This window comes from Xiphophorus maculatus, chromosome 8 (assembly GCF_002775205.1).
Source record: "Xiphophorus maculatus strain JP 163 A chromosome 8, X_maculatus-5.0-male, whole genome shotgun sequence".
Lineage (NCBI taxonomy): Eukaryota > Metazoa > Chordata > Actinopteri > Cyprinodontiformes > Poeciliidae > Xiphophorus > Xiphophorus maculatus.
Window position 1 is genome coordinate 19,035,369 of NC_036450.1, and position 27,319 is coordinate 19,062,687.

A 27,319-nucleotide genomic window follows, 5' to 3' on the forward strand; every position below is an offset into this window, starting at 1 on the left:
CCTCCCGTTTGGTGCATATTCCACATTGTGCAAATGTAAACCTGCTCAGGTTCATGCTCAACAATAACACGCATCTCGACTGTTCCCCTACAGTTCAACTGTGACGTTTGTGCTTGTTTTCCTCTGTGTGTGTGTGTGTGTGTTGTCTCCACTGCACTGACAGCCCAGTGTGTCGCCCCCGGTTATCTTCAGAGATCCCTGGCGTGAGGGTATGTGCCCTTGGACTACATCGTGGAAGCCAGCACCATGCAGTCCATGGGCATATACACTTGCCTCATGGCTTGGTTCTTCATGGAAGCCCACCCCATGCTGGAATGTCGGGCCCTGAAACCCAGCCTCAGAGCCGAAGGGAGCTGCTCTTCTCCTAGCTGCTTGTACTGGGTCGAAGCACTCACAACTGTGCCCTTGCTTTCTTCTCTTTTCTCCTGCAGGGTTTCATTGGAATCCCAGGCCTTTTTGGCCTGCCTGGCCCTGATGGCGAAAGAGTGAGTTCTTCTCAAATGTACACACTCTCAAGTATTGAAAGTATCCAAGTGAACCTTAATCCACATTCTTTAACATTTTCACATTTTCTATTGTTACAACCACAAACTTTAATGTATTTTACTGGGATTGTATGTGATGGATGATTTTTTTTTTAGCACGTTGTAAAATAAGATTCTGCAGCAATTACAGATGGCCTGAGCCTGACCCGAACCCGGACTGAATTTTGGGCTGGTGTTGAGCCAGAATTGTTTGCTTTATAGTCAGGTTCGGGTTGGACTCGGGTTTCTGTAGCGTGTTTAATAAGCCTGCGATACATGCAGCATATAAAACGTCATACATGAATGCACGATATAACGTTGTGTTAATCTACTTGTATAGCCTAAATTAGGGTGCAGAATTTCCTCAAACTGTCAGAAGCAGCATAGATAGGATCATATGAGTCAAACTTCAAACTGATTTGCGCTTGGCTCACCCTGCTGTTACAACAAACAGCAAAATAGAGCAGTACGACGGTAAACAAAAGCTAAAAACAAGAGAAGTTACACTGTTTACCCAAATTCTGGTCTAAACACAAAAGCCGTAGAACCTTAGTTAAAATATGTTGGGTTTACTTCAGGCTCAGGACTGTATTTAAAGTTAACTGGTCGGGTCGGATCGGGCTCAGAACACAATGCCTGTGGCCTCATGCCGGGTCATGTTGGATTTTTTTAGGCTCGATCTCAATTCTAATTTAGGTTTGGACTTTGGCCAGGACATTTTAGCACAGAAACATCCCTTGGTCTAAACCTCTGCAAGGTGTCTCTGGTTGTATGTTTAGTTAGCCGGCTGGCAGCTCAACCTCCACCCTAATCTCAAGTGTTTCGAGTCTCTAACCAGTTTTCTTCCAGAGTAGTCCAATCTGTTCAGCACACAAATATCCCCATTACATGATGCTGACACCACCATGTAGTACTGTAAGCGAGACATCTTTATTTTTTTGTATATGTTTGCAGCGGCTTGTGGCAAATTTTGAATTGGATTTTTTTGTTTTTAGCTCTTCCTACCTACCATTTTTTAGCTTTTTAACTTACCGTTGCTTTAAGCTTCTCCACGTCCACATTATTGAACTGCCTTGTGTATTCCTTGGACTTTGTGGTGCTGTTTCTTCACTAATGTTCCCTCACACTCCTCTGAGGACTCCACAGCACAGCTGTATTTATATGAAGATTAACAGGTGGTCTTTATTTTTGACTTCTGAATGCAGTTGGTTGCACAGGATTTTACACGCGGGTGTCAAGAGTGAAGACATTTTAGATTATTTTGCAAAAAGTTTTGAGCCATTCATAACATTTCTTATAATTCACAATCGTTATCTAACTCTTATTGATTTTTTTTTTACACCTAATTCTGATAAAAGACATTGAAGTTTGTGGTTATAATACAACAAAAATGTGAAAAAGTTTAAGATGCATGAACACTTTTGTAAGGCACTGCAATTTCCCATTGAGATTAAAAAAAAAAAAAAAAACGATGGCTCTCCTGCCAATTCCATTCAGCTGTTTTGAAGTTGTTATAACACAAGATGTAATCTCCAGCTGTCTAGGATGTTGGTGTGTGGGAGTGCTGATGACTCATATGATAAAGCCCCCCTCTTGAAACCTTTGAACTGCCTGAACTCCACACCCACTGCTTGTGTACAGTCTCGAAAACACAAAGCGATTAGCCTAGTTATAGCATGATCTGGGTGGGTTGGGGGTTGCGTCACAGCAGGGGAGGCTGTAATCAGGAACCCTTCATCACCAGACAACAAAATGGATCATAAACCTTACAGTGCATGTCTACCCCGGAGAAACTTGTGGTTGTTCTCAATATAAGTGTAGAAAATCCTCCATGAGGGTTTGTAAACATGTTTAATGGGCTGCAGTCAGCTGCTCCTCACATCTGGCGACGGATGAAGTGGGAGACACTTAATGCCACAGCTTTTTAATCGTGTTTTGAGCTCAAATCAGTGTCGTCCATGAGTGTTTTAATTAATGTGTGATTTTAGTAATATGTCTTTTGCATATTTTTCACTGACTTCATCTTCTTTTTCCTTCTTTTCTGTCTTTCTTGAACTCTTTTTTTTTTTTCCTCTTTCTACCCTCCCGACGTTTGGATTTTCAGGGAATTCCGGGTGAACCAGGGAAGAGGGGCGAGATGGGTAGGCCGGTAAAGTTTTGTCTCAACATCCTTTACAGATAATCATTCTTAAATGTGATCATGTGTGTTATGATAAGTTGTATGTGTGTGTGTATATATATATATATATATATATATATATATATATATATATATTTTTTTTTTTTTTTATTTTTTTTTTTTTTTTTTTTATTTTATTTATTTATTTATTTTTTTACTGGACGTGTTTATTAAAACCACTTCCATACCTCACAGACATGTGAACCATAAATCGTGATCCGTTACTTGAACCAAAGTCTGCAGTTTGCATAAATTAATACTCAAATATCACACTCAAGTGAAAATTATATTGACAAAGATGTGTTACACTAATGCAGAGGTTCTCAACTTTTCATAACCAGTACCATTTCAAGAAAGGTTTTCTAAGTACCACCACACTGAACGACACGTTAACAGTAACACAGGAGTTTTTGGTTGTTTTTTTGTTTTTTTTTTTACTTTGTTGCCATTTGTATTGAGAGAAAAAAATGCTGTTGTTATACAATGGCACTAGAACTTTGGCAAAAGTTTTAATTTTTAAGTTCCAAAAATAAAAAATTCAACAGAAAATCCACTGAAGTCAAAATTTGAAGTAGAGGTTGCCATTGTTGCAAATTGGTTTTTATATTTAGTACATTTTCAGACCCCTTTAGTTACATTTTCAACGAAGCAATTCTTGACAAATCTAGCAACTTTTTTGTGGTGTAATTAGCAACCTTTAACCAATGTATGCTTTCACAAGTCTTTAAGGCTGCTTAGACATAAAAGAAGGCATGAGATGTACTCATAGCCGGCAGTGTGAGAGAAGAGTGCTGAGCACAAAGGCCACAAATATGTCAATGAAGTTATCTTTCATCACAAAAGAATGGAGATAAGAAGCCTTGGGTAATGCGAGAATAAAAACTATTGCTTTGTATTGTAGAAATGAAGCCAAACCCTCCACAATCTGTATTGAAATAAATTCATCTTCTAAGATAGTGGTATGATGTCATGCTTAGCTTAGAAAAATTCAGCCTTTAACTAAATTGAATAACTTCAGAAAAAAAAAATCCCCAACAAGAAATGATACATTTGCAGAAATGTATGGATGCTTCACTAATGTAACTAATGTAGTCATTTATAATTGTGTTTCTTTCATAGGTAATACTTTTCAAAGTGTCAAATAGCTTTTATTTAGTAATCCATAACATCGCAGAGGCTTATTTCTTGTACTTTCTCTAAGTGGGAAAGACAAAAAAACATGCTCTTCAAGTAAGCTTGTTGACCTTCATAAGCAAAAAATTCCTTCAAGTAAATAACTACTCTGCATGCAACATTTTAAAATCTTAAAGCAACTCTTGCTGGAAGTGGATTATGTTTATCTTGCCACTATGCACAGAGAGGAGGATGATTAGGAAGGAAAAGAAATGCTCTATGTTGACTGTTTCTTATAACAACTACCAGGATTTTGTATACACCTCCACCAGCAGTGCTAGATCTGAGAGTCCCCTCCTCTCGCAACCCAGAGGACGGGCGCATTCAAGAGCAAATTTCCACCATCTAAGCAACTCAAAGTCAGAGATTTTCAGAGAGTATTGAACAGCTACTATTTCTACATGTTACTGATTTTTCTTAAACAAGGTTTTGTTGGAGTAAACTCGTTTGCTGGTTGTTGGGGAGGTTTGTGTTAAATAGTGTTTAAAGTCAGTCTCAAAGAATGCATTGAACTGTGTAACCCCAAAACACATTGCTGAGATCATTTTGCAGCTGTTGCTTATTGACTTTTCAGTAAATATATTTGTGTTGCCAAAACTTCTGAACACTCTAACGAGAGGGGCAGGAGTTTTCTAATGTGAAGCTTTTAGAAGCGACAATTAAACTATAAAAACATTACTCTTTAGGACGACAGTATGGATGTATTATAACATTTTTGTGGCTTTGTTTGCGTTTTGCTAAAGTGTTGGAGATGCCTTTTCTGCATACACGTTTTCTATAAGGCTCGCAGACTGACACGTTTCTGCCATAAAAACATTTTTTCTGGTAGTTTCACAGATCATATAAAGCTAGAAGCATTTGCATAGAAGAGTTGCCATCACATTTTTATCGCTCCCCTCCTGCACAACATTGCAGATGATGTATGACAGCAGTAGTTGTGTATTTGAGGCATCACTGTGTTCAACATAAAAGCTACAGATTTGTTTGTGTTTACGGAGGAGGTGAGAAGAAGGTGTCAGGAGGAGTTATGTAATTTCAGTGGTTTTGGAATCGGCATCTAGTTGCTCCTGTAGGAAAAACGGAGCTTGAGGGCGTTTGACAGGATGATCCTTAAGAGATCACTCTCGTCTTCCAGGAGGAAAAACAGGAGAACTGCTCAAACCTGAGCCAGACATTTTAATGGCCATAACCGCAGCGCTTGTTCTCTCTCAAGGAAGCACACGCACGCAGACACACATTCTGTCATTTCTCACAGACCAAGATATATCGAAAACGGTAGAGAGTCTGCAACAACTTTCCAAAGTACATTGCCAGCAGTTCTCGTTCTCCTTTTGATGCTTCTTTTTAAATAACTTATCTTTATTTGGTTTTTTTTTGGCAGTTCTCGTTCCCTGTTGTCAAACTCAGTGCCATTTTTTTTTTTATCGTAAATGAAACTGTTTGAAGTTGTTACTGAATAAAAGTATTTTTTATGTCACATGAAGGAGAAGGTTTCCTTAAAGTAATTATTCCAGGATTTTTAAAGTAAGATTATCTTTAGATGTTTTAAGCAGTTCATATCTGACCTGTTGTAAATAACGCTTTTGAATTTGAATTTCAGACAAATCCAGAATACTTCCCGAAAACTTTTACCCCGACCTGGTTTCAAAACTTCTTGTCGTCTGATCACTTGGAGACATGTAAACATGCAGCTGGATTGTAACAAACATTTTTGGGTTTCTCTGAAAATCGGCTTCGTGCAAACAAGGCCTCAAGTCTATGATGGAGGCTGTAATTAATGAGCAGCTTAGAGTCGAGAACAAAATTGACCTCTGGGGTCTGGAAATAACTAATCCCTAAAAAGACCTTAGTGGTTTAAGTGAACCTCATGGCCTTTCAAACTATTGTCATGTTATTTATAAGGAAGCCAGGAACTGTTTACATGGTGAATGGATGTAGAAAGTCTTCCTGAGTGAGAACAGATCATGTGAAATATTCCAGACAACAGTAAACATTTAAGTTTAAGCTATTTATTGGATCATCCTTAACTTTCTATAACTAGCTATTTCAAAACAAGAGGAATTTAAGCAAATTTGAGTATAACAGTTTTCAAATGTTTTACAGAACTTCAATTAAAAATACTAAACTTTTCCGAGATGTATACAGTTTGTTTTGAATTATTTTTGCAACATGGCAATAGCTCTTTTTATGTCCCCAGTAAAAGAACCTAAGCTCCTCAGCTTTTGAGTCACTAAGGCTCTGTTCACACAGCAAGTCTTGATTTATTCATTTATTTTAATTTTTTTTTTTTTTTGCCAAAATCCAATAATTACTTCTTTTATTAATTAAAGGCGACCACAATCAAACTTCTGCATGAGTGATTTACAACTCACATGTGCAGAAGAACTTAGATGTCACACAACAGCGTAATGTTTCCAGAAGTAACAAAGGGTCCAGCCATATATGTTTTAAAGCCTATTGAGCAATGGGAGCTGACAGTCACAAGATCATAACAAGACGAAAGGAGCTTATAAAAATGAAGCACAACTAATAGCAACAGACTTTTCTGTAGCATTTACTGAAACGTCTGTAGAAAAGTCTGTTTGGATGTGTATTCAGAGTCAGGAGTGGTGGGACTGGAATGTGATGCGCTTCTTTCATAATTTCATAGTTATTGTTTTCAGCTATTTTTCACATCTGAATGCATGCCACGTGTCTCAGAAACAAACTATCTGATTTAATGGCACATATGGAAGTGGCTCAAATCAGACTTTTTTCCTGGGTGAAAAGATTGGACATCCACTGTTCTGATTGACAGAAAAAGTCAAAAATGGATTGCATACAGGCAAAAAAAAAGCAGTCACATCTGTCTGCTTTGTCACACAAGAATCACCAACAATTAATTTCCATGACACTTGCTTTTCCTCTTTAAGATGACCAATCACTGAGCCTATTTTTCATGTTTCTTTGTTGGTTCTTGAATAGTCTTAATGACCCGTTTTTTGCTCTTCTATTAAATTAAATAAGAAATAAAAAAAACTCTGCCTGACTTATTTTGCTCCAAATTGAAATGCCAAACACAAAGAGCTACATTTAGTAGGGAGACTGTGTTTCTAAGATGACTCAGCGATTAAAATAAAACATGCATTCAGTTTATCTGAGGGATCTCCGCTCTGACAGAAATAACTGACATTATCTGGAGGTCACAGTAATTATCATGTTAAAATAATTCATCGAGGCCAGCATAGCGAAAAGTAGTCGTTATGAGTGTTGAATCGTCTCAGTACTAAAGCTCTTAGCAGTAGGGCTTTTTGCAGATGTGGTTGCTCTCTGCTCCAGCACCAATGTTTTGTAAAGCTTAGATTAGCCTCCCGATTACTGTTAAATGGACAGAATAATCGCTTGGCTCACTTTCTCCCCGTCTAAAGTTTAAAGTTACCAACAGCAAGCTACCCACACCCTAAAGTTAATAGATTTAATGCTTTTAATAGGACCATAACAGTCTCATTTTAAGCAACTGATCTAGTAACATTATTACAATTAATTTGCAGCAACAGAGCTTTATTTGTTCAGCAAAAAGATTAAATAGGTACATGTTTGCTCTAAATTTGAATTGCAAGATTTTGTTATTATTAAAGCGGTATTTCTAATACTCTACCGTGGCTATGGAGATCGAAATGATTTACTTTGTGTTCACTAGCAGCAAGCCATTGTGTAAAATGAAGGTCAAAGGTTACTTGTACTGTACAGCCAGTCTCTTCTGACCAATGCACGCGGTTCCAATGAAAATCACAGTTGCATTAAGCAAACTCCACATGTTTACATTTTTGTGTGCTAGGACAGAAAATGTATTTCCTTCCGAATAACTGGTTGGCATGCAGATATCATCTAATGGTTGCTATGGAGACTTGGTGACCCAGAGACACCGCTCTTTGTCGCAGTACTCCAACATTGAGATTTGGAGATTTTTTTTTCTCCTCCCCTACTGTCCTGCTTACTGTGAGTCGTAGCAAGATACATGATTATGCAATTTATTTTTCTTTGTCACTGAATAAATGCACCAATAGAATTTATATTATTTTTCTTTCTTTTTCTTTTACACATCTTTAGCAGGAATGCCTAAAGATTTGTCCATGCCTTCATACTTAGCTAATACTTAGTCCTTTAACTGCTTGATATGTTTTACAAAAGTTACTGAGTTACGAATACTAAGCAAAAAAATATATAAAACCTAACCTAATATCAAGCACTATTGTAAAAGCTGACAACAATCTGTAAAATGCTGGATGTGTAATTCGCGTCCAAGTTTTTTAAAAAGCGTCACGCTATCAATCTAAGCAACCCAAATTGCTTGTTTTTGTCACCACCAAGTGGTAGCAAATTAATTTCTTACATACCTAATGGTTTCATAGAATTGAAGTTGTTCTCTTTGTTCTCAGGGGTTTCCAGGGGACTTTGGGGAGAGAGGGCCACCTGGACCAGATGGAGAGCCAGTATGTTCCACATTAACCTACTACACATGTAAAACCATTTCTGGTCCACATTTGTACACACACAAGCTGAGAGTGAGAGTTTAGCTCTGAGTCGCGCACAGACTCACATTCTCCCTGGTGTTTTAGCTGCTGGTTATACGATGTGGCTTTCTACCCATTTGTCTTCTCTGTCTTGTTTGATGTTACCCTGGACAAGTTTTACCAGTGTATTCAGTTCCATCCCATGCTTTTGGTCTGTTGAAAATAACTTAAGTTGGCTTTCATTTTCAAAAAGCCCACACTGTTAAGTGGTGAGCAGTTTGCAGTTACGGCCTTTCCGTTCACTACTGTGAGCTGTCCACCACCACACATGTAGACCTTTTTTACAGCCTCATATCCAAAAACACCAAATGATGTAATAAGATGTCAGTATGAGTAATTGCATGTAATTCATCAATGCAGCCGTTCCAGATCACATGCAAATAGTATTTTTTGCATATTCACTGTAATTTTTTACAAATGTGACACTTCTTCTGCCTGAATGGAAAAATACAAGCCTGCCAGAAACTTGCAGTTTGACCCACCTATAATTGAATAATGAACATAAGGTGCATTTATGTTTAGAGAAAAACACCAGCTTCACTCCCCCAATGGTTTGGGCTTCTAGATCAGGGATTTCCTCTAATACCTCGTCTTATTAGGTTCTTACTCTGTATTTTTCTGAGAATAAGTATTGTCATCCAACTAGAAAAGGGCCAGTTACTATCATGAAGTTATACTTGGGCATACTTAATTATATGCTTTCAAAACTTTTTTATCATTTCATCCCTTTGTTGCAAAGGCCATTTAATGCAAGGAGCTTAGAGAGTAAGACAGGGCTGCCCCTCCACCGTTTATTGTTGCCCACTGCCAGACACCTGGCCGAATAAAGGCTCCTACGCTTTTCCCTGTGGTTACAAAATAACACATTCAGCCACTTGGAAGCAATTCTGGTAAACCTGAAGCAGAACGACATCAAAATGTAAAATACTCTGCATCATAAGAATTTGAAAGCCAATAATTAAACTCTAAATTATGTTTTAAGATTATATTCTAGGTTTTTGATTGCTTTTTAAATAATAACATTAAATAAATACGTTAAATCAATAGCTGTGATAATCAGTGGTTTATATTAGTTTAGCTGAGGCTGGAAAAACTGAAAATTCAGTTGACATAAAATGGAAATTTATTTAGCAACTAGTAAAAACAGATACTACACATGAAATCAAAAAATTCACACAGCACACAGCCAAAATAAACACATCTTTTATGTACATAATGTATACACATACTCGAACATATGCATACACACGCACACACACACGCCCACACACAAATCTATTAAATTATTTCTCAAAACACCATTTAAAATGTAAGGTTTATTGATGAACAGCACAGATGTGCAGCACATGCAAGGAGTCAAACAGGGAACCATAGAACACAAAATTATGACTCAGACATGTCAACATATTTATTTGTCTTGCTTAGGATGCACCAAAACTACAAAAAATGGTGACATTCCACCATAAAGTATCCTTCTTAACTTTTGAGCTACAACAAACCTAAATATTTTAGAAAGCCAGAATGAGATGATGGGGCTCACATGCCACACCACCTTTACCTTTAACACATACATACACACTAATACATGCACACAGAGGCCTCTCATAAGCTTCAGTGAATACTAAGCCACTCTTCTGGACATGTTTTTTTTTTTTTGTTTTTTGTTTTTTAAAATGCCAATAACATTTGTGCCTCTCCTGCTCCTTCCATCTTTCCCCTCCTCTCTGATTAGGGTAACCTAGGAGCCCCGGGTCCCAAAGGAGTCCCTGGATTAATTGTGAGTAGTTCACCCCCAATTTCAACCCGTCATCATTTTACTCCACCAGGTACTTTTGTGATAAACTGCCCACAATCTGAAGGTCGCCATGAACATATTTGAAATACAGAACCAATACAGATTGATTGTAAACGACGAGTACAGGGTTGACAGTTCTCAAAAGTTTGTTGAATCGAACAAAATTCTCAAAGTGCATCATCTTCTTTTTAGGAATCCTGCTCAAATTAACTATTTTCGTCCAGTAGCTGCCCGCTGCCCACCCATCACCTTACACTGAATGCCTCTCCAGCCCGACAGCCACATAATTGGACCTGATTATAATGTCTCACTGGTTTCTCTTGTTGTGTCCCATCCTGAGCTGTCACTGCCGCTCCTCCTGGTCTATTCTAGGCCACTAGCGGTTGTAGAAGGCCTGTAATCGGGGGACTGGTTGATTATAGCTCCAACTCCACATTCATGTCCTCTACACCCATCTGACTCCACTGCATGCCGTACCAGCAGCAATGAGCCACACTTAAATGATTTAAGTATACAAACACCTTCCTCTGGGGAGTCATTGCTGAAAGCTTTAAATGAAGGCTGGCCACTGAGGAAAGCTGAAAATGTCTAGACAGCTGTTCTTGTTTACGCAACTCCAAACACAAAAGACAGAAGTTTTCTCTCCTTGTCTCTCATTACAAGTGTCAGAAATGTAATTTCTGGGCCATGTCCTTAAAGTAACTTTTTCTTTCTGTTTTTTTTTTTTTCTTTTTCTGGCTGCACAGGTTGTTCTGGCCTAAATTTAAACTTAGGAGCCTTATTGTTGTAGCTTACAATTGACAGCTCTTTGAAAAAATGTTTCTACACCTTAATTTCCACATTTTTTCCTTTTTCAGGCACAAACTTTAATGGTTTATGGATAGATCAATAAAAAGTAGTGCGAAATGGAACATGAAGCACGGTATCCAAAGGCTTTCAGAACTAAAATGTGAAAAAGATGCTATGCGTTATTCAGCCACCCTTACTAGATAAAACCCATTAAAACAAATGCCTTCAAAGATCAGCTAACTAAGCCCCTTCTCCATTGCCAAGTCTCACTCTAGTCAGTTAAAGTCTAGTTTGGTTCTAGTTGAATTGGGTGTATCTCTGTTGGTGGTGTGTTCCTCACTAAGTGGCGTGGGCGGGGATGTGGGAATATGGGCAGGATGTGCAGGAGCTAAAGTCAACACTCCAATAATGGCGAATTGTTTCTCCAAAATCTCTCGGTATATCTGTTGGTTGTGGGTTGACATGGATGAGCATGTCACTGGACATAAAGGTTCACTTTTGTGAAATTTAATTTAAGACCTCAGAGGTTTGTCAGAGAACATTATGAACTAGATAATATTCTGAAGAACAAGAAATGCACCAACTACAGATGCACAGTGCGCTGGACATGAAGTGGGGCATTATTTAACTCATCCAAAAATGGAGTGTGTCATCTTCCAAACCTATCAGGACAAAGTGGTCCTCCTAAACTGGCAAACTGGGCAATAATTGCTGTAATCAGAGAAGCAGGCAAGAGTTCCCATAGTAACTCTAACAGGTAGATCTATACAGAACCACTGCTAATAGGCCCTCCACAAATCTGGCCTACATTGGATAGTGTCAAAAAGAAAACCATTTTTGAACTTATGGAAGGAGGTGCCCTGGTCTCATGAGACCAAAAAGCAAGTGGAACATTATCTATTGCAGAATACTAATGCTACACATCTTCCTGTACACACTATCTGTTCTATGAAATATGGCAGAATGCTGAGACAGTGAAGCTCAGTCAATGAGGAGATGTGTGGAGCTAAACACAGCCATCCTAAAAAAAATGAAAAACTGTTCTTGGTAACAAAAGATTTGAGACGGCATAGGGCTTCACCTTCAACCAGAACAACACTAAAAGTAAGGGATCAAATCAAAGAATGTTATTGGTCTAGTCAAAGTCAAATGACTTGCAGTTGTAACTGGACTGAGTTAATGCATCTGCAAAATATAAACTGATCACAAATGTGGCACTTTTTATATTTTTATTTGTGAAAAAAATTGGAAACCATGTATCCTATTATTATTCTACTTCACAATATATTACCCTATATGCTACTCTGTGTTGGTCTGTGACTTAAAATCTGTGAAATAATTAAACACATTTAAGCTAGTGGTTGTATTGTGTCAAGATGTGAAAAAGCTAAAAAAAAAAAAAAAAAAAAAAAAAAGTATTTTCAAACCACTGCTTCATAACATCATTCCTCTGCATTAGATGTTCCCAAATAACCAGGAAGAAGCTTTTCTCCATCTAAGGTCTCGATGCCAAAGGATCTGATTTGTTTTAGGGGACTTTTTTGGTGCCATATTCTTAAATAATCTACTTTGTCACATATGGAGATACAGCCCCATTCAAAGAGGCAAACATTGGACACACGCAGCCAAAACTCCTTTATCTCAGGCTTGAGATGAATCATAATCTTGGCCTGTGAATGTTTGCATATTATCATGCATTCTTCTCTGCAGCGTGATGAGTGTATGGATGATCTGGAAGCAATGATTTTTGTTCTTGCAGTTGATAAACAAAATTAGATACTGTTCACATTGTGTAAGTGTTAAAGGAATGTTTTTGAACATATCTCTACTTTATGCATGTGTTATCACTAAACGGTTATTGTCTTTTCCCCCCTGTTTTCTGGCTTTAGGGTGATATGGGGCCAGTGGGAGAAATGGGCCCTCCTGGACCGAATGGACTCAAGGTAATCTCTGAAATGGACGGAAAGTCCATTCTTGCATTGCTTGTTAATGGTAGCCTTACGTGTGCTATAAAGCAAAAGAATGGTTGGGAGGATGGTCATCCCTGGTCCTCGAAAGCAGACGTCATGCATGTATCATGTGTAGCCTTGCTCCAACACACCTGAATAAAATAGCTGGCTGGTCTCCTCAACCTGACATTCTGCAAGGGTACGCTAATGACCAGTCCATGATTCAGGTGTGTTCAAGCAGGGAAACATCTAAAACCTCCAGGACCTGGACTACTGACTCCTGGTCTGTTGTCCTGTAAGCAAAGTGTATGTTACAACTCTAACCTGCATGTGGGTCTTTTCTCCAGGGGGTACCCGGAAATTCTGGAGAACCAGGACTGAAAGGTGATAAGGTGATCTCAATATTCCTGTTATTGGCCTGTGTTATATGCAGCATGTGATTATTATGTGCTCTTTGTATTCAAATGTACCCAGCCTTTAGATATCAAGCACATTTTAATTGGAAATTGACTACTAAAACAGACTTTTTATTGTTATTTTTTACATTGTTACAATAAGACTCTTGGAAGGTTTTCTTTAAACCTGGCTGCCATATTATTTTTCTGATCTGCATTTGTGAAAAATCTTACACTTGAACACTGAATGTGATTAACCATTTAAAGAATCAGTTTTTGAAACATTTCATATTCTGAAGCATTTTGAAACAGAATAAGAGACTTGTGTGTGCACCATATTACACACAAGCTATCAAAATGGGGGTTAATGGTTAATTTCATCTTGTTGTAAAATGACTGTTCAGTTGAGCTCTCCAATCAGTCGAGTCGCACTTCTTAAAACCTCCATAGTTCTAATCAGCTTTTAAAAAATTTAAGCTTCTGCACATTTTAAAGATAACATTATTACAACATAAAAAAACACAAATCAAGCTCTATTGTACTGCAGTGAAATTAGGAGCCATTGGGTTTTATGTATTTGTATTTGAATTTGAATGAAACTGTATGATGGAGTTATATTGGAAAGAACTGGATTGTTTTGAACTGAATTTGGCCCTGGAGTGGTTTAAAAGGCGCACACTTTGTTAAAATGCCATATTATTGTAACAGAAAAATCAAAGAGCATAACATACTTTCTACACACATAATGTGACATAATATGAATGTATACTTTATCCTGTTCAACTGGACTAGCAACAAGCATGTCTGTTTGAGGGAAAACAGGTTTGAAAAAAACTTATCAGCCTATTTAGAACTGCTTACAATTGAGTCCACCTTGTCAGAAAGTCTAGTTCAGTCTAAGGAAACCTAATTTCACAGCATGATGCTGCCACCTCTGTGTCCTATATTGTATGTTTTGCTTATTTGCTGATGCTCACTGTTGTTTTTGACCAGAACTTTCCTTTTGGAGTTAAGTTACAGTTCGGTTTCATCAGCCCATTTAGCCTATTGTTGCATGACGTTTTGAGAAACAGCCAAGACCAGGTGTTTCAATGCAAAGGGTTCTGTCTTTCACTTCTGCTCCTTTGTCCAGACAAATGTTGAATTCAGTAGATTGTTGTCACATAGAACAAAAACAGCACTACTCAGAAAATCCTGCAGTTCCTTCAGTGTTACTGTGGGCCTCTTGGCAGCTTCTTGGACCATTGTTTGTCTGTCCTTTTAGCAGTTATGGAGAACAGTTGTCACAGTTATTTTGTGTCTCCCCTCCCCAACTACAGATTTGTTTGTTTTTCAGTTGAATGATAAAGGATGTGTGTCACATTAGAGATGGAAAATATTATGAAGTGACTCATCATGGTCTAATACGTTTGCATAAAAAAAGGCTTTCTTAATAGCCAATTTATAGTTTTTTTGAGATTACATTTCTTATAACTTTACAAATGTTGAATGGAAAGGAGTTCAGTTGAATTGCACAAAGGATTTGCTAGCATTCCAAGTTCGTTTGACTAAGATTCAGAAAACAATCTATAGTTTAATCAGAAAATGAGGAAAGCCAAACAGATTTCAAAACGTGTCTTCCACCAGCAATAGAAACCTTTCATTTTGGTTGTCTCAGTTCAGAGTGGAGCTAAAATGAGCAAATTGCTGCAATTCTCAATTCTGAAATCTGACTCACTCTCTGAAACACATGGTGCAGTGGAACGAAGCGAGTGTTATCAGACAGATTGACACCACATGAAAACCTTGGCTTATCCATTGAACTACATTCATTGTGCATTGACAGTTACAATTTATAGGGCACTAATTTATTTTGGACGTTGGAAAAAAAGTAGAGTATTTATAAGGTAGAGTGTTACGCCCCCTTCCCTAATGTTTTTCTTCCACTTTTCTCTCTTTTTTTTTTTTTTGTCCAAAATCCATCCGTCGTCCTCTGTGCATTTGCATCGTTCTCTGCATATCAGGGCGACGTTGGGATTCCTGGACAGCAGGGGGAGATTGGGTTCAAAGGAGATAAGGTAGGCAACTTCTGTAGCACATTTTACAGTGGAAATCCTCTCACATCGTCCTCACAAAGCCCCCCACTGACTAAACCTCATTAGGCCTTTCTGTGCACACTTGCTTTCAATCATGCATATCCCTTGTTACACAACCGTTGTTGCGCTGCTGCCTCCACAAAATGACTTAGCCAGATGTCTGCTGTCCACCTTATGGAAACTCTTATGTCAGTCTTTCACATTTGTCTCTCTGTGTGTAAGTAAAATCTAGTGCAACAGAGACCTAAGTGGCCTCAAGAGATACAGAGTAGGGAGCAAAATCATGCATGTCTAATGTCTGTTTCCTTAAAGAGGAATCAAGTGTTTTGTTTAGGAGGTTTTTTTGGATACTATTTGTTTAATATGTATTATTTGCCTTGGTTAGGGTATCCAAGGAGCTCCAGGTTTACCGGGCATTCGTGGGAAACCAGGACCACAGGTTAGATCTGATCGGACTGCACTCACAAAGATTACTTTAATATGTAAAATGTTTACATAACACTTTTGATCTAACTTTAAGCCTTTAAGACTAAAGGCTTAAAGTTAGATCAGCTAACATGACTTAATCTCTTGATGTGATTTCTGGTGTAAAAAGTCCTTTTTTGTACTTATTCTTTTTAAGTGCTGCAAGTTTACTGTTAAAACTTAAAAGTAGTTTTTTTTGTTGTTCTTTTTTTTTTATTGGATACACCTGATAATATTTCGTTTAAAAAAAAAGCCTTTCATTTTAATCTGACCTGATCCAACAATTCCTTAAAGTTAAATGTAACTAAAGCACCTTTTAAATTTTTACTTCACTTCTTTTAAGTTGGTGATCATGCTTAGGAACTATACATTTGTTATTCATGAGTTTCCTGAGCATTTTTAGAGCCCCAGTCAGACTTGAGTCTCATAGAAAATCTGTGGAGGTAGCTAAAGATGATCTTGATGGATAAATTATCACCATGCCAGTGGAAACATGAACAAGGCTGGTCATTTACCTGCCATTTTTAATCAAATGTGACTAAAAACTGATATTTGAAGTAAAGTGTACTCCATGTACATCTTTTGCTATTTATGATTAATGTCTCTCTGAAGAAACAAACTTCCAAGTTGAATAATTTGAAATCTATTTCTGCCAGGGCTGAGAATATTTTTGTGCTTGTGTATTTGGGAGGCTTATTGGGAAAAAAGGAAACATTTTCTCTCCAGTCATTACAAACTGACATAAACTATATTGAGACTTTATCTAGAAGTGTGTTAGATCAAACGGGGTTCCATCTGAGTTTGGTGTAAAAACTCACCTGGAGCCCCATTACCTCATGCTTACTGTTAAGTATGGTAGAGGATCAGTGATGCTATGGACCTGTTGCTCTTTTTAAAGCCTTGGAAATTCATTTCAAATATAAACCTGGTCATCTGGTGGACAACTGAGCACACCTAGTATCTCTGTCATGCAGTATGCATATGGATAAAAGGAAACGCATAAAATAAAGTTTTAGCACTTCACATTTGAGCATGAGCATAATGCCAGCACAAAAATATTTCATTACATTCTGCTACTGTTTTAATAGGGGAAACTAGGAGAGAAAGGTCCTGATGGAGCACCTGGACCACCAGGCCCTGAGGTTTGTGTTTGCACCTTGATTGCTCCGTTGGGGATTGTTATCAATATTCTGAAACAAAAAAGATGTCCGTTCTCTTATCGTTGGTAACAGGGTTTCCCTGGTGACATGGGACCACCGGGAGAAAACGGCATCGAAGGACCAAAGGTGAGTTAAACCGTCCACTTAACATGCTCAGCTTTCAACAATCATGACTTAAAGCACGAATCAGAACATGGCAGTTGCCCTCCATCCTTGTGGAGGCACAGCAGGGATTTCTACTAATGTTAAACTCAGTAGAAATCAACTTTTTAAGAATTAGGGTGCCTTGGCTGGAAACTTGTGTGTTAAAACCCAAATTTACACCCCATCATCTACTACAACTGCATTTTTTTTCTCCCAATCAAGGGAAAAATAGGAGACCGAGGTTTACCGGGGCCCCGAGGGATTCCTGGCCTAGAGGTAATTCTGACCGAAGCTACCCAACATCAAGGGAAGACATTAACATTTCATGGCACCAGCCATGCGACATTTGATATCCCAAAAACATAAGATGTGCTGAGATCTGTATTCTTTGTTTCCAGGGAGACGAGGGTCCGATCGGGCCACCGGGACCATCAGGACTTGAGGTGAGATAATAAATTCATCTGTGTATTTTTTGGATTGTACACAGTTAAAATAGATGTGATAAGTGCTAACACTTTAATCTCCTCAAATCTGGTTATTTCTTACAAATTAACACATAAGATTAACATACTGATTTCCTTTTTTTTATTAATTGCAAATACCTACAATAAATAATTTCTGTAGGGATTATATAAAATCGTTTTGTCCTATATTACAGACATGACTTCTACTGTAGTTTTGTTAACGAAATCTTTGTCCTCGTGTGTTGTTTGTTCATCAATGCCTGCATTAAGTCATTTTAAAAGGAAAGTTACTACATTAATAGTAACATTGCTGGGAAATCAATAAATTGGTCAGTAACAATGCCATGCCTCAGCAGCCTTTAATAAATGCAGTTCAGTTATAGTACTCATATTTAATTGTGCACGCAAACGTTTATTGTACCTCTTTTTTAATCATAGACTGTAATAACGTGATTAAAAACAGTTTTTTTTCTCTCTCTCTCTCCGTCTCTCAGGACAAATAAAAGAAATTGCGTGTTTGCCGTTTTATTGACACCGCTGCAAGTCTCTATTAGAACATGTGTAGTCCTTCATTTTGCCCGCCAGGGGGTGATAGCGTTCATCACTATGTTCAGAGATGACTCAGATTTATGGCTAATATAAAAACACTGGAAAATGGAAATAGCAAATATAGGTTTTTACTGTATTTTTCTTTCAGACATTTTATTAACTGATGAAAAAACATACTCTGTTATATATGTTTCCAATTTAGTTTTCTGACTTAATTATTATCCCAGATATAACATGTGAATCTTTCTTTCTTTCTCTGCACTTTCTGTCAGTCTGACTCCCCCCTCACTTGCTCACTTTCCGCCCACCTGCTTGTCTCATAATCTGACTCGGTTTCTTGTCTTCTGTCCGAGGGGAAGTAGTGTTTGGCTCCTGCGGGAGCTGTGATTTATGTCTGGCCAGGTGCCGCGAGTAGACCTGTACATTCACTGATTTAACAGGAATGATTCTTCATCCTTACCTTCCTTTTTTTTCCAGCAACTGTGCATTTTTATATGATGCTTCTTGCATTCCCTCTTGGCACTGCACCTTTTTTTTCATTATTATTATTTTTTTTTTTATCAGTTTGGTCATAAAATTGTAGACATGAATATAAATCAAGTAACAGGAAGTCACAAGTCCAAGAGAGCACCTATTCATCCTCATATTGCAACCTAAATTGACTTTTATTGGCTGTTTGAGTGAAATAAAGTGTAAGATTGAACTATTTAAAAACGGCTGCCAACCTATGTGAGCTAAACTTTGGAAATACTGAGTCACTCAGTCTCACGGAGTTTGGCTGAGACATTTCTGACCTAGAGGTATTGCTGGTTCATAAAAAAAAGACACAGTTTTCAGTCACTGAACACTTTTGCAGCCTGCCTAAATGTCCTGTCAGCATTACCTGCCTATGTCATCAGCCTGCACCCTGGAGATTTTCCACTGATCTCTCTTTAAACTGGCCATCCCGTAAACAGACCCTTTCCATTCACAGAGAGTTTGTGATGAATGTTAACGATGCGTTCACTTCTCGGTGAATGTCTGTTCCTCACTGTTAGTTATTGTATGGCTCTTTTTTCTTCTTCTTTTTTTTCAGGGTAGAATGGGAAGAAAAGGATTTCCTGGGAAGGTTGGCCCGGAGGGAGTGAAGGTGAATAAACTCAAACTCATCTACCATTCTTTTCCAGTTTCCAAAAATACAGAAGTGATGCATATTTCATAATAACTCAATGAATGACAGTGGATTTGCATCTGCAGGGAGAAGCCGGTGTCCCAGGAAAAGTTGGGTCCATGGGAGAACGAGTAAGAATTCCTGACATTGCTCCTTCCTGTGTTGAATGATGGTTCCCCCCCAGCCACTTATCCAGGAAACTCTTTCCATTCATCCATCCAATGCTGAGTTTTTACGTTTCAGGGATTGGTGGGTTTCATCGGACCTGTGGGAGAGGCAGGACTGGCAGGAGAGAAGGTAAGACCATTAAAAAAGGAAATTAAAACAAATTGATTAATTTATTTCTAAATGCACCCTTAACTTGAAACAAAATTTCATGCTTGTGCATTTTAGGGAGACCGGGGAGAAATGGGCCTTCCCGGACCACCCGGAGTAAAAGGATCAACGGTAAGAAAAACAAACAGAAAAATAAATTTAACTCACAAATACCTCTAAATAGCTGAGAATGTTCAATCATAAACTTATACATGAATATAGATATAAGGTGGTTCATCAGTAAAGATCACAATGTTTCATGATACCCTTTGCATTACAAGGGTTGTGAAAGGACACAGCTCTTCATCTTGGCCTTCTGAATCTGAAGTGTAACTCCCTACACTGCCACCTACTGGGCAGCTGTCATAACTAACCCCTATATTTCTTCAAATTCACATGGCCAGCAGTCAGTCACAAACTTTGTGTTAATTATCTGTCCACTAAAGTGAGCTTTATCAATTAATGGCTTTGTTTTGCCACAATGTTTTAATGCTTGTTTAAAAAACTAAATTCATAAGTTTTTCCCCACTTGGAAGGAAGATCTAAGCTAGTTTATGATAATCCAAGTGCAAAAAGGTTTCCTTACTTTCCCAAAGGCATATGCTGAGAACAAGTTAGGTCAACAAGGAGAGCAAAGGCACATCACTGTTTGAGTTATTTGGGTCTTTACTGTTATTTGGGCAACTAGACTTCTTTGGCCATATGGCCATATAGTTGTAAATGGTGTAATACTGACTCAAACAAAGGGGTGATTATTCCAATACAACCCATACAATGATTTATTTTGCTATTGGGATCTTATTACCACGGAAAGTTTTAAATCATCCTAAATGCCAAAAAGATCTTCCAAAAAAAATAAAAGAATGAAAAAAAATGAATAATCCTGCAGGAGTATTGGCATAGTCCCTAGTTCTGCAGGACATGATCCTTTATGATGACTGTTGGAGCTATAAACACTTCTTTTCCTCGAGATTATTTGTGAATTCTCAGGGCTTTTTTGTTTCTAATTCTGTGACTGTACGTGAAACGTTTGAAAATCCTTGAATTTTTCCATATTTTCTCTTGCAAAAAGATCCACACTCCTTATTCATTTTTAAAAATGTTTTCATTACAACCACAAACCTTTTTTATTATTATTACTAATTTGGGGGAGACTGTGTGTGACAGACAAACAGAAAGTGGTGCATAATTGTGTCTGCATTCATTTGTGTCCAGCCCCACTTTGCAACAAAAAAAAAAAAAAACATTTTGCTGCAAATTCAGCAGCAGAACTTTTTGAGTATTGGTATTTTAACCTTGTACATCCAGAAACCAGCATTTTGGGACATTCTTTTGTGTAGAATATATCAGGATGGGAAGAATTATCTTCAAATCTTTTCACAAATTCTCAATTCAGTTTGAATCTGACATGAATACACAAATGTCTTTTAAATCATTTCGTAGTGTCTGAAGGTGAACCTCTCCCTGTGTCATGTCTTGTGCCACTTCTGACAGATTATTTTCCAGAATTGCTCTGTACCTTTGCTCAATCCATTTTCCCATCAACTCTTATTAAGTGGGAAGCTGGGAAGAAAATAAGCAACCCTGCAGCCTGTTGCTGCCATCGCCAAGTCTACCTTGTTCAGGGCGATGCGCTGTGTTAGTTTTCCACCACAAGCAGCCAAAAAAAGCACATAAATTAATATCACCTTTGTGAGTTCATTTATTTTTAGGTTTCTTACTGCACACACTTCCCTTTTGTTTCAACAGCTACAACTGTTTATTCAGTCTAGACACGTGTGAGGCATAGTTGAGATGTTTTCTTTGACAAAGCTCCAAGTTGGTCAAAAAAATAAACCTATACGATCTACTTTCAAATACAGAAAAATGGCTTCTTTAATGTTTCGCTTTTTTTTTTTTCTTTTATGGACCACTCAGTGTATATGACTGTTTGGAGAGGAGGAAGATTTAGTTATCACTGCTGTTGGCTCAGAGCCAGCTGGATTTCCCCTGAGGACATTACCACTCATACACATTCTCACTTTAAAGGAAGTTCTCTGTTGGCTCTCTTCCTCATCTCCAAAGCAGAAACAGACCCTTTGGAAAAAGAAGGCATCACTAAAAATGAGAGAAGCTGCTAACAGAAAGCTCTTACTGTAAGCGTCAAGGTTTTATTTCTGTGGGCTCATGACGTCAGAGGTGCCTACTACGCTGCGAGGCCAGCAGACTGAATGGATTTTATTGTTCTCAGATGTTCTGGGGAGTCTGACCAAAACATTCCCCATTATTCCGTTCGACTTTTACAAATGGGCTGGCTAGTAAATCGAGTCCAATAAAATAAAGAAAAAAGAAAAGAAGCAAGAGAAAAAAGGAGCCAGAAATGGCATGTTTTCTTATATAAAATCAGCTCCTCAAGCTGTCCTCTGGCCTCTCTGATTTTCTCTATTTGAGCATTAAATCTGTTTTCAAGCACAGAGTCTTACTCCAGCAAGAAAGTCGATATATTCCTTCTAAGAAAACTCTGCACCGTCTAGTTGATTTACACCAAATTAATGTGAACACGTCTGTAATTAATTCCAAGTTGGAGAATTAACTCTGGAGAAACTTCTTTCCAGTTACTGAAAGAGCTGCAGAATTAGCAATATGTGTTGTTAATAAATCATGAAAGCTCCTTTGTATCATTTTCTTTTGTAATTTAAAGTTGGATTTTATGTCCTTTGTGCATTTGTGCATACACAACAGGGTCACCCAGGGACGCCAGGTGAGACTGGACCTGCTGGACCACCAGGAAGACCAGTAAGTCATCACTTTTTTTTCCCCCTCCTCCTTTTTTTTATTTTGCACTCAAAAAAAAGAAATCACTGAATGCTCTTTTTACTAGAACTATAAGTTTAGCAACTGTAGACGATCTCATTCTGTAGGACTAGTATTCCCAATATGCTGCAGAGCTTTCCTGAGCATTATGAACTTTGACAGCCTCCCGCTGAATGCGCATTATCCGCCTGTCAGTCATAAACCCAACACCTATAACCAATTACAAGCTGCTGCCAGCCCCCCTCGTCCCTGAGGTGTGTCTCTACCGTGGCCCTTGCTTGGCTTAGAGCAGGCCCTGCCCCGGTTCAAAGTGGGGGCCACTGAGCCACCAAAACAAACATAAACATGGAACTTTGGGGGCAGCAGGACAGGATTCCTGAGCGGGCTCTTTAATTGGTGTGAGTGACAGATCTAACAACAAACCCTGTACTGTGTTCCCGAGGTCAGGCTGCTCCCTCCCTGGGGTCAATAGCCAGGGGGCCCTCTGGTCTGTCAGTGTAAACCTTTGTTTTATCTTTCCATCCTTTTTTCTCTTTTTCTACCCCATCTCTTTTCCCTTTTTTGTCTTTTGTTCATTAGGGCCCTGCCGGAGCAAGTGGGCCAGCCGGCACCAGAGGACCCAAAGGCTTGCGGGTAAGCTAGCAGGTTGACACAAGCTTTAATCGCTGGTCTGCTGTGAAGGCGTCCGAGCATCAACCAGTTTGGCTGAAGCAAGTGTGTAAATATTCTGATGTTTGTTTATGAGAGGAATAAACAGCTACTTCTGCAACTTCTGCACTACTAGATAACATCAGAAACCCAGTGAGGTGACATTAAGCTTCCTCAGAGACATTGCTCACTTTGCATCAGCAAACTTAAATCAGTTTTGCAGGCATTTATGTGATGGATTAATAAATAGTAGTACATCATTGTTAAGTCACTGCAAACGGATACATGCATTTACATTTTTAACAAATAAAAATAAAATAGAAAATGTGGCATGCCATACATTTTATATATTTGACTCAGCTCCCCTGAGTCAGTACTTTGTTGAACTACTTTTACATGCAGCCACGTCCGCAAGCCTTTTGGTTTGCATAAAACAGCACATTAAAATAGATTTTTTTTAAATGCCCTCTATTTGCAAAACACCCTAAGCTCAGTAGCATTGGAGTGTGAGCATGTCATCTTTCTTGTCACAGATTCTCAATCAGATTTAAGTTTGATTTGAAGAGTTTTCAATCCTTTAAGAAGTTTTCCTGGAGAGTTACCCTGATTGTAGCTCCATCCATTTTTTTGTAACAATTCTGACCATCTTCTATGTCAGCACTAAAGATAATCGTCCACACATGACAATGATGATGATGACCATATCCAACTGTGGGTGTGGTGTGTCCAGGTTGATGATCAGTTTCGTTCTGGCATTTCTTTTTCTCTGTTAAAGATAGATAGACAGTCTGAAATGAATACACGCCTGGAGCCAACCATGATTACATTCATTTCTTAAAAAACAAAAATAAAAAGAATACCTTGCTTTCAAAGCTTATACACCAATAATACTTTTAAATATTGGAGACAGTGGCTTTAATATAGTCATGTTTGTTCTCTGTTTTCAAGGCAAAGAAGATTAAGTCAGCCAAAACATCTTAATCCTATGCTTATGTAATCTAAGAATCTTAGTTCTAAGTTTAGACAACTTTTTTTCCTGTTAACCATGTGAGGAGGAGAAAATAACCCTGAGGTTTTTTTTTTTTTGTTATGGAACACTGGCCTTGCTGTGGTTGGCCTGGGCATACTCTCACTCCAGTATGTGTTTTTGGTTAGTGCTAATGTCAGCAGGTTCGCCTGCTTTGTCCAAGATTAGAAAGCTGAATGATTCATTTACCTACACAAAACATTTCATCACAGCAAGAAACAAGTTACTGAAAAAGAAACTTTTTCTTTTTGAAAGTAACACTCCACAGCAGCTTAAAAATAAAGCTGAAACGACTTATAAGAAGATATATGATAAGACTGGGTACAGTTGAAAAAAATTTGTTGTACTGTATATACACTATACCTCTTTTACTTGTAAAGCTCAATGTAGAACATAATAGGGACAGAAAAACATCTGCCTCTACTCAACTCAATTGGAATGCTGAATAATGTGAAAATGTCTGCAGGATGGCTTCAGAACATAAAAAAGTTGGATCCTATGCTGTCTTTATTTTCACTCACCGATCTAAGTATCTTCATATTGTCATGTTACAACCACAGGCTTCATAATGCTGTGTTAAGTTTCTGTGTGAGAGACTTGCACAAATTGTTGCATAATGTGAAATGAGCAAAAATGATTAATGGTTTTCCAACATTTTACCAAAAAATACCTCAAACATGTAAGGTACAGTTTTATTCAACTTCCTTTACACTGAATAAATTCAGTTCAACTTTCCTAGAGTCCCATAATTTGGAAGTGTTGCTAACTTTATTCTCAGTATATGTCCAGTAGTTTTGTGAAGGTCTAAGAGTTTGTTGGGTTTTTTTTTTTTACAACAAACCACATAAGTGGAAAGGAACACACAAGACAGGTCAGAGATGAAATTGTTTAGGGGATTAAGACAGGATGAGGTTATACAGTCGTGCACTCCACAAGTCATTCCTGTGAAGAAGAAAGGCAAAGAAAAGCACAAGAAGTTCTGTTTATAGTTTGTCACAAACCAGAGGACCCGGAAAACATGTGGCAGAAAGTGTTCAGGTCAGATTGACACAAAACACTGGAGACTAGAGTGAAGATTCAGCTTCCAGCTGAAGAGCGACAGAAAGCCAGAGCAACAATGAAATGGTTGAGGATCAAATCATTTTCATGTGTTAGAATATCCTGGACAAAGTTCAGACCTAAATTCCATTGAGAATCAAGACTTGGAAAATGTATATGTCTGTTCATACCAGTTCTCTCTCCAGTCTCTCGGTTCTTTTACCTGAGTAGAAATGACATAACTTTTAGTTTCTAGATGTGAAAAGCTGATAGAGGCTTATTGCAAATAACTTGTAGATTTAATAGCAACAAATGGCAAAATTGACTGAAAAAGTGGCTGAATATAAATGCATATTGCACTTTGATGCTTTTTACAACAAAAAAAATATTAATAATACATATTTTCCTTCCACAACACAATTATCACCCTTTTGTGGTAATCTCTGACATAAAATCCCAATGAAGTATGTTAACATTTGTGGTCTTAATGTTACAACATGTGGAAAAGTTCTGGGATTGCATTATATCTGTGTGCTTAAAAACTACTTAACATTATTAAATGAGAGTCCCAAGTATTACACATCCAACTCTGTATCCAATATTTGCATTTTAAAATATCTGGAACGAATGATTTCTCTGGCTATCTAAGGAACAAATCCAGAGTTAATGTGTACCATGTTGCAGAGCATTATTCCTACTGCTCAGCAGTTTGTGGTTGCTTCTGAGCTGGTTTAAATTCAACTGGTTGAATTCATGCTTTTGGTATTCATTTTGTCTGCCATTTTTGTTAGTCAGAAAAGAGTCTTGAGTCCACGGTACATTAAAGTTACTGGATGTAGCTCGTTTCTTTTTGTTAATTATTTGACTGGAAGTGGAGGGGGGAATATTTTCCCTACTCATCAGCTAATCAGCCAATGTAAACGGAACCAGCGGGAAGCAGGAACCCCAGACAGGAATGTTAATGAGCAGTGGCCATCCAGCTCTATGTATAATAGGCTTATAGCACTTCAGCTATTGTTATTGCCTCTGGGCCAGACTCCCACTGCGCCTGGTCATCAATCAGTCAAACAACAAGGCCTCCTTCAGTGTGATGTCCTGAGAAACTTACCATGAAAAAAAAAACTACTTGTATAACAACCAACAACCAGGAGATTGATAGAGATTTTTAATGTATTCACTGTTAATTAGTGAGCATCGCTATGTCGGTAATGCTGCATTTTCCAGAGTAAAGCTATGAAATTTGACTGGATGCAGGTGCAAAGCAGATGAAGTGTATTGGAACACTGCCCTGACTTATATTTGTTTTTATTGGTCACTGGACTAGCAGGAGTTTGCAGCAGTTTGGATTAATTATGTTTGAAGGTTTCACTCATGTAAGATAAACAGTTGATCTGTGTTGATCGTTTGTGTATTTAAGTTTAAACTCTATTACCCTGAATCCATTGGTAAAATCAATGTTAGGATAGATAAGGTCATTGAGTTTCACTACTAGAAAAGCCAGCCACCTTTTAGTATATCAAGACTCTGCATACATATATTTTTACATATGTATGTATATGTATTTTTATTTTTATTTTTTTGCAGCAGTGCAGTTTACAGATATTGCGACCCTCACATGAGGACATGCTGGTGGTTTTGTCTGGTGGTGCTACAGTGACCTCTATTGGTGAAGTGACACATGTCTTGTTTTGTCAGGGAGCAATGGGACCTGATGGTCCAACAGGAGAGATGGGGTCAGAGGGCAAGAAGGTAAGAGTGATGGCATGTACTCAATAAAAATTATACAGTTGAACTGTATGAACATAACAATTACATATTTTTTTCAAAGACAAACACTTAACAAAGAATTGGTGGTGAACTGCACTTGTCTTCCGTTTTATCTGAGGAATAGTACATATACAATCAACCTGTCACTGATTATCTTATCTTTTCTCTTCACTGAAGGGTTCTGATGGTCCTCCAGGAAAAATAGGTTTCCCAGGATCACAGGTGAAGCTCCTAAACACCGTTCTACTTTTACTTTCTATGTCAGATGTGTTTTTTGTTTTCTTTTTTGATGTTTTTTTTGCCTACTATGTTCTCAAAGAACCTCTGATTTGAACCAGCAAGGTTGAGATCTAGACTCAAATATGAA

The 27,319-nt window shown here is 38.0% G+C and overlaps 1 protein-coding gene across 1 annotated transcript in view; it reads left to right on the forward strand.

The window, feature by feature from the left end:
* Positions 1–27,319, forward strand: part of col27a1 (collagen type XXVII alpha 1 chain) — an 80,436-nt gene that overhangs the window by 38,413 nt on the left and 14,704 nt on the right. The window contains exons 11-30 of the mRNA XM_023338353.1: positions 432–485; positions 2,629–2,673; positions 8,295–8,348; positions 10,162–10,206; positions 12,903–12,956; positions 13,310–13,354; positions 15,361–15,414; positions 15,818–15,871; positions 16,986–17,039; positions 17,130–17,183; positions 17,424–17,477; positions 17,600–17,644; positions 19,290–19,343; positions 19,451–19,495; positions 19,608–19,661; positions 19,758–19,811; positions 22,401–22,454; positions 23,052–23,105; positions 26,881–26,934; positions 27,130–27,174. Coding sequence (XP_023194121.1) covers positions 432–485; positions 2,629–2,673; positions 8,295–8,348; positions 10,162–10,206; positions 12,903–12,956; positions 13,310–13,354; positions 15,361–15,414; positions 15,818–15,871; positions 16,986–17,039; positions 17,130–17,183; positions 17,424–17,477; positions 17,600–17,644; positions 19,290–19,343; positions 19,451–19,495; positions 19,608–19,661; positions 19,758–19,811; positions 22,401–22,454; positions 23,052–23,105; positions 26,881–26,934; positions 27,130–27,174 — 1,026 coding nt within the window. The remainder of the gene's footprint in view (positions 1–431; positions 486–2,628; positions 2,674–8,294; positions 8,349–10,161; positions 10,207–12,902; positions 12,957–13,309; positions 13,355–15,360; positions 15,415–15,817; positions 15,872–16,985; positions 17,040–17,129; positions 17,184–17,423; positions 17,478–17,599; positions 17,645–19,289; positions 19,344–19,450; positions 19,496–19,607; positions 19,662–19,757; positions 19,812–22,400; positions 22,455–23,051; positions 23,106–26,880; positions 26,935–27,129; positions 27,175–27,319) is intronic.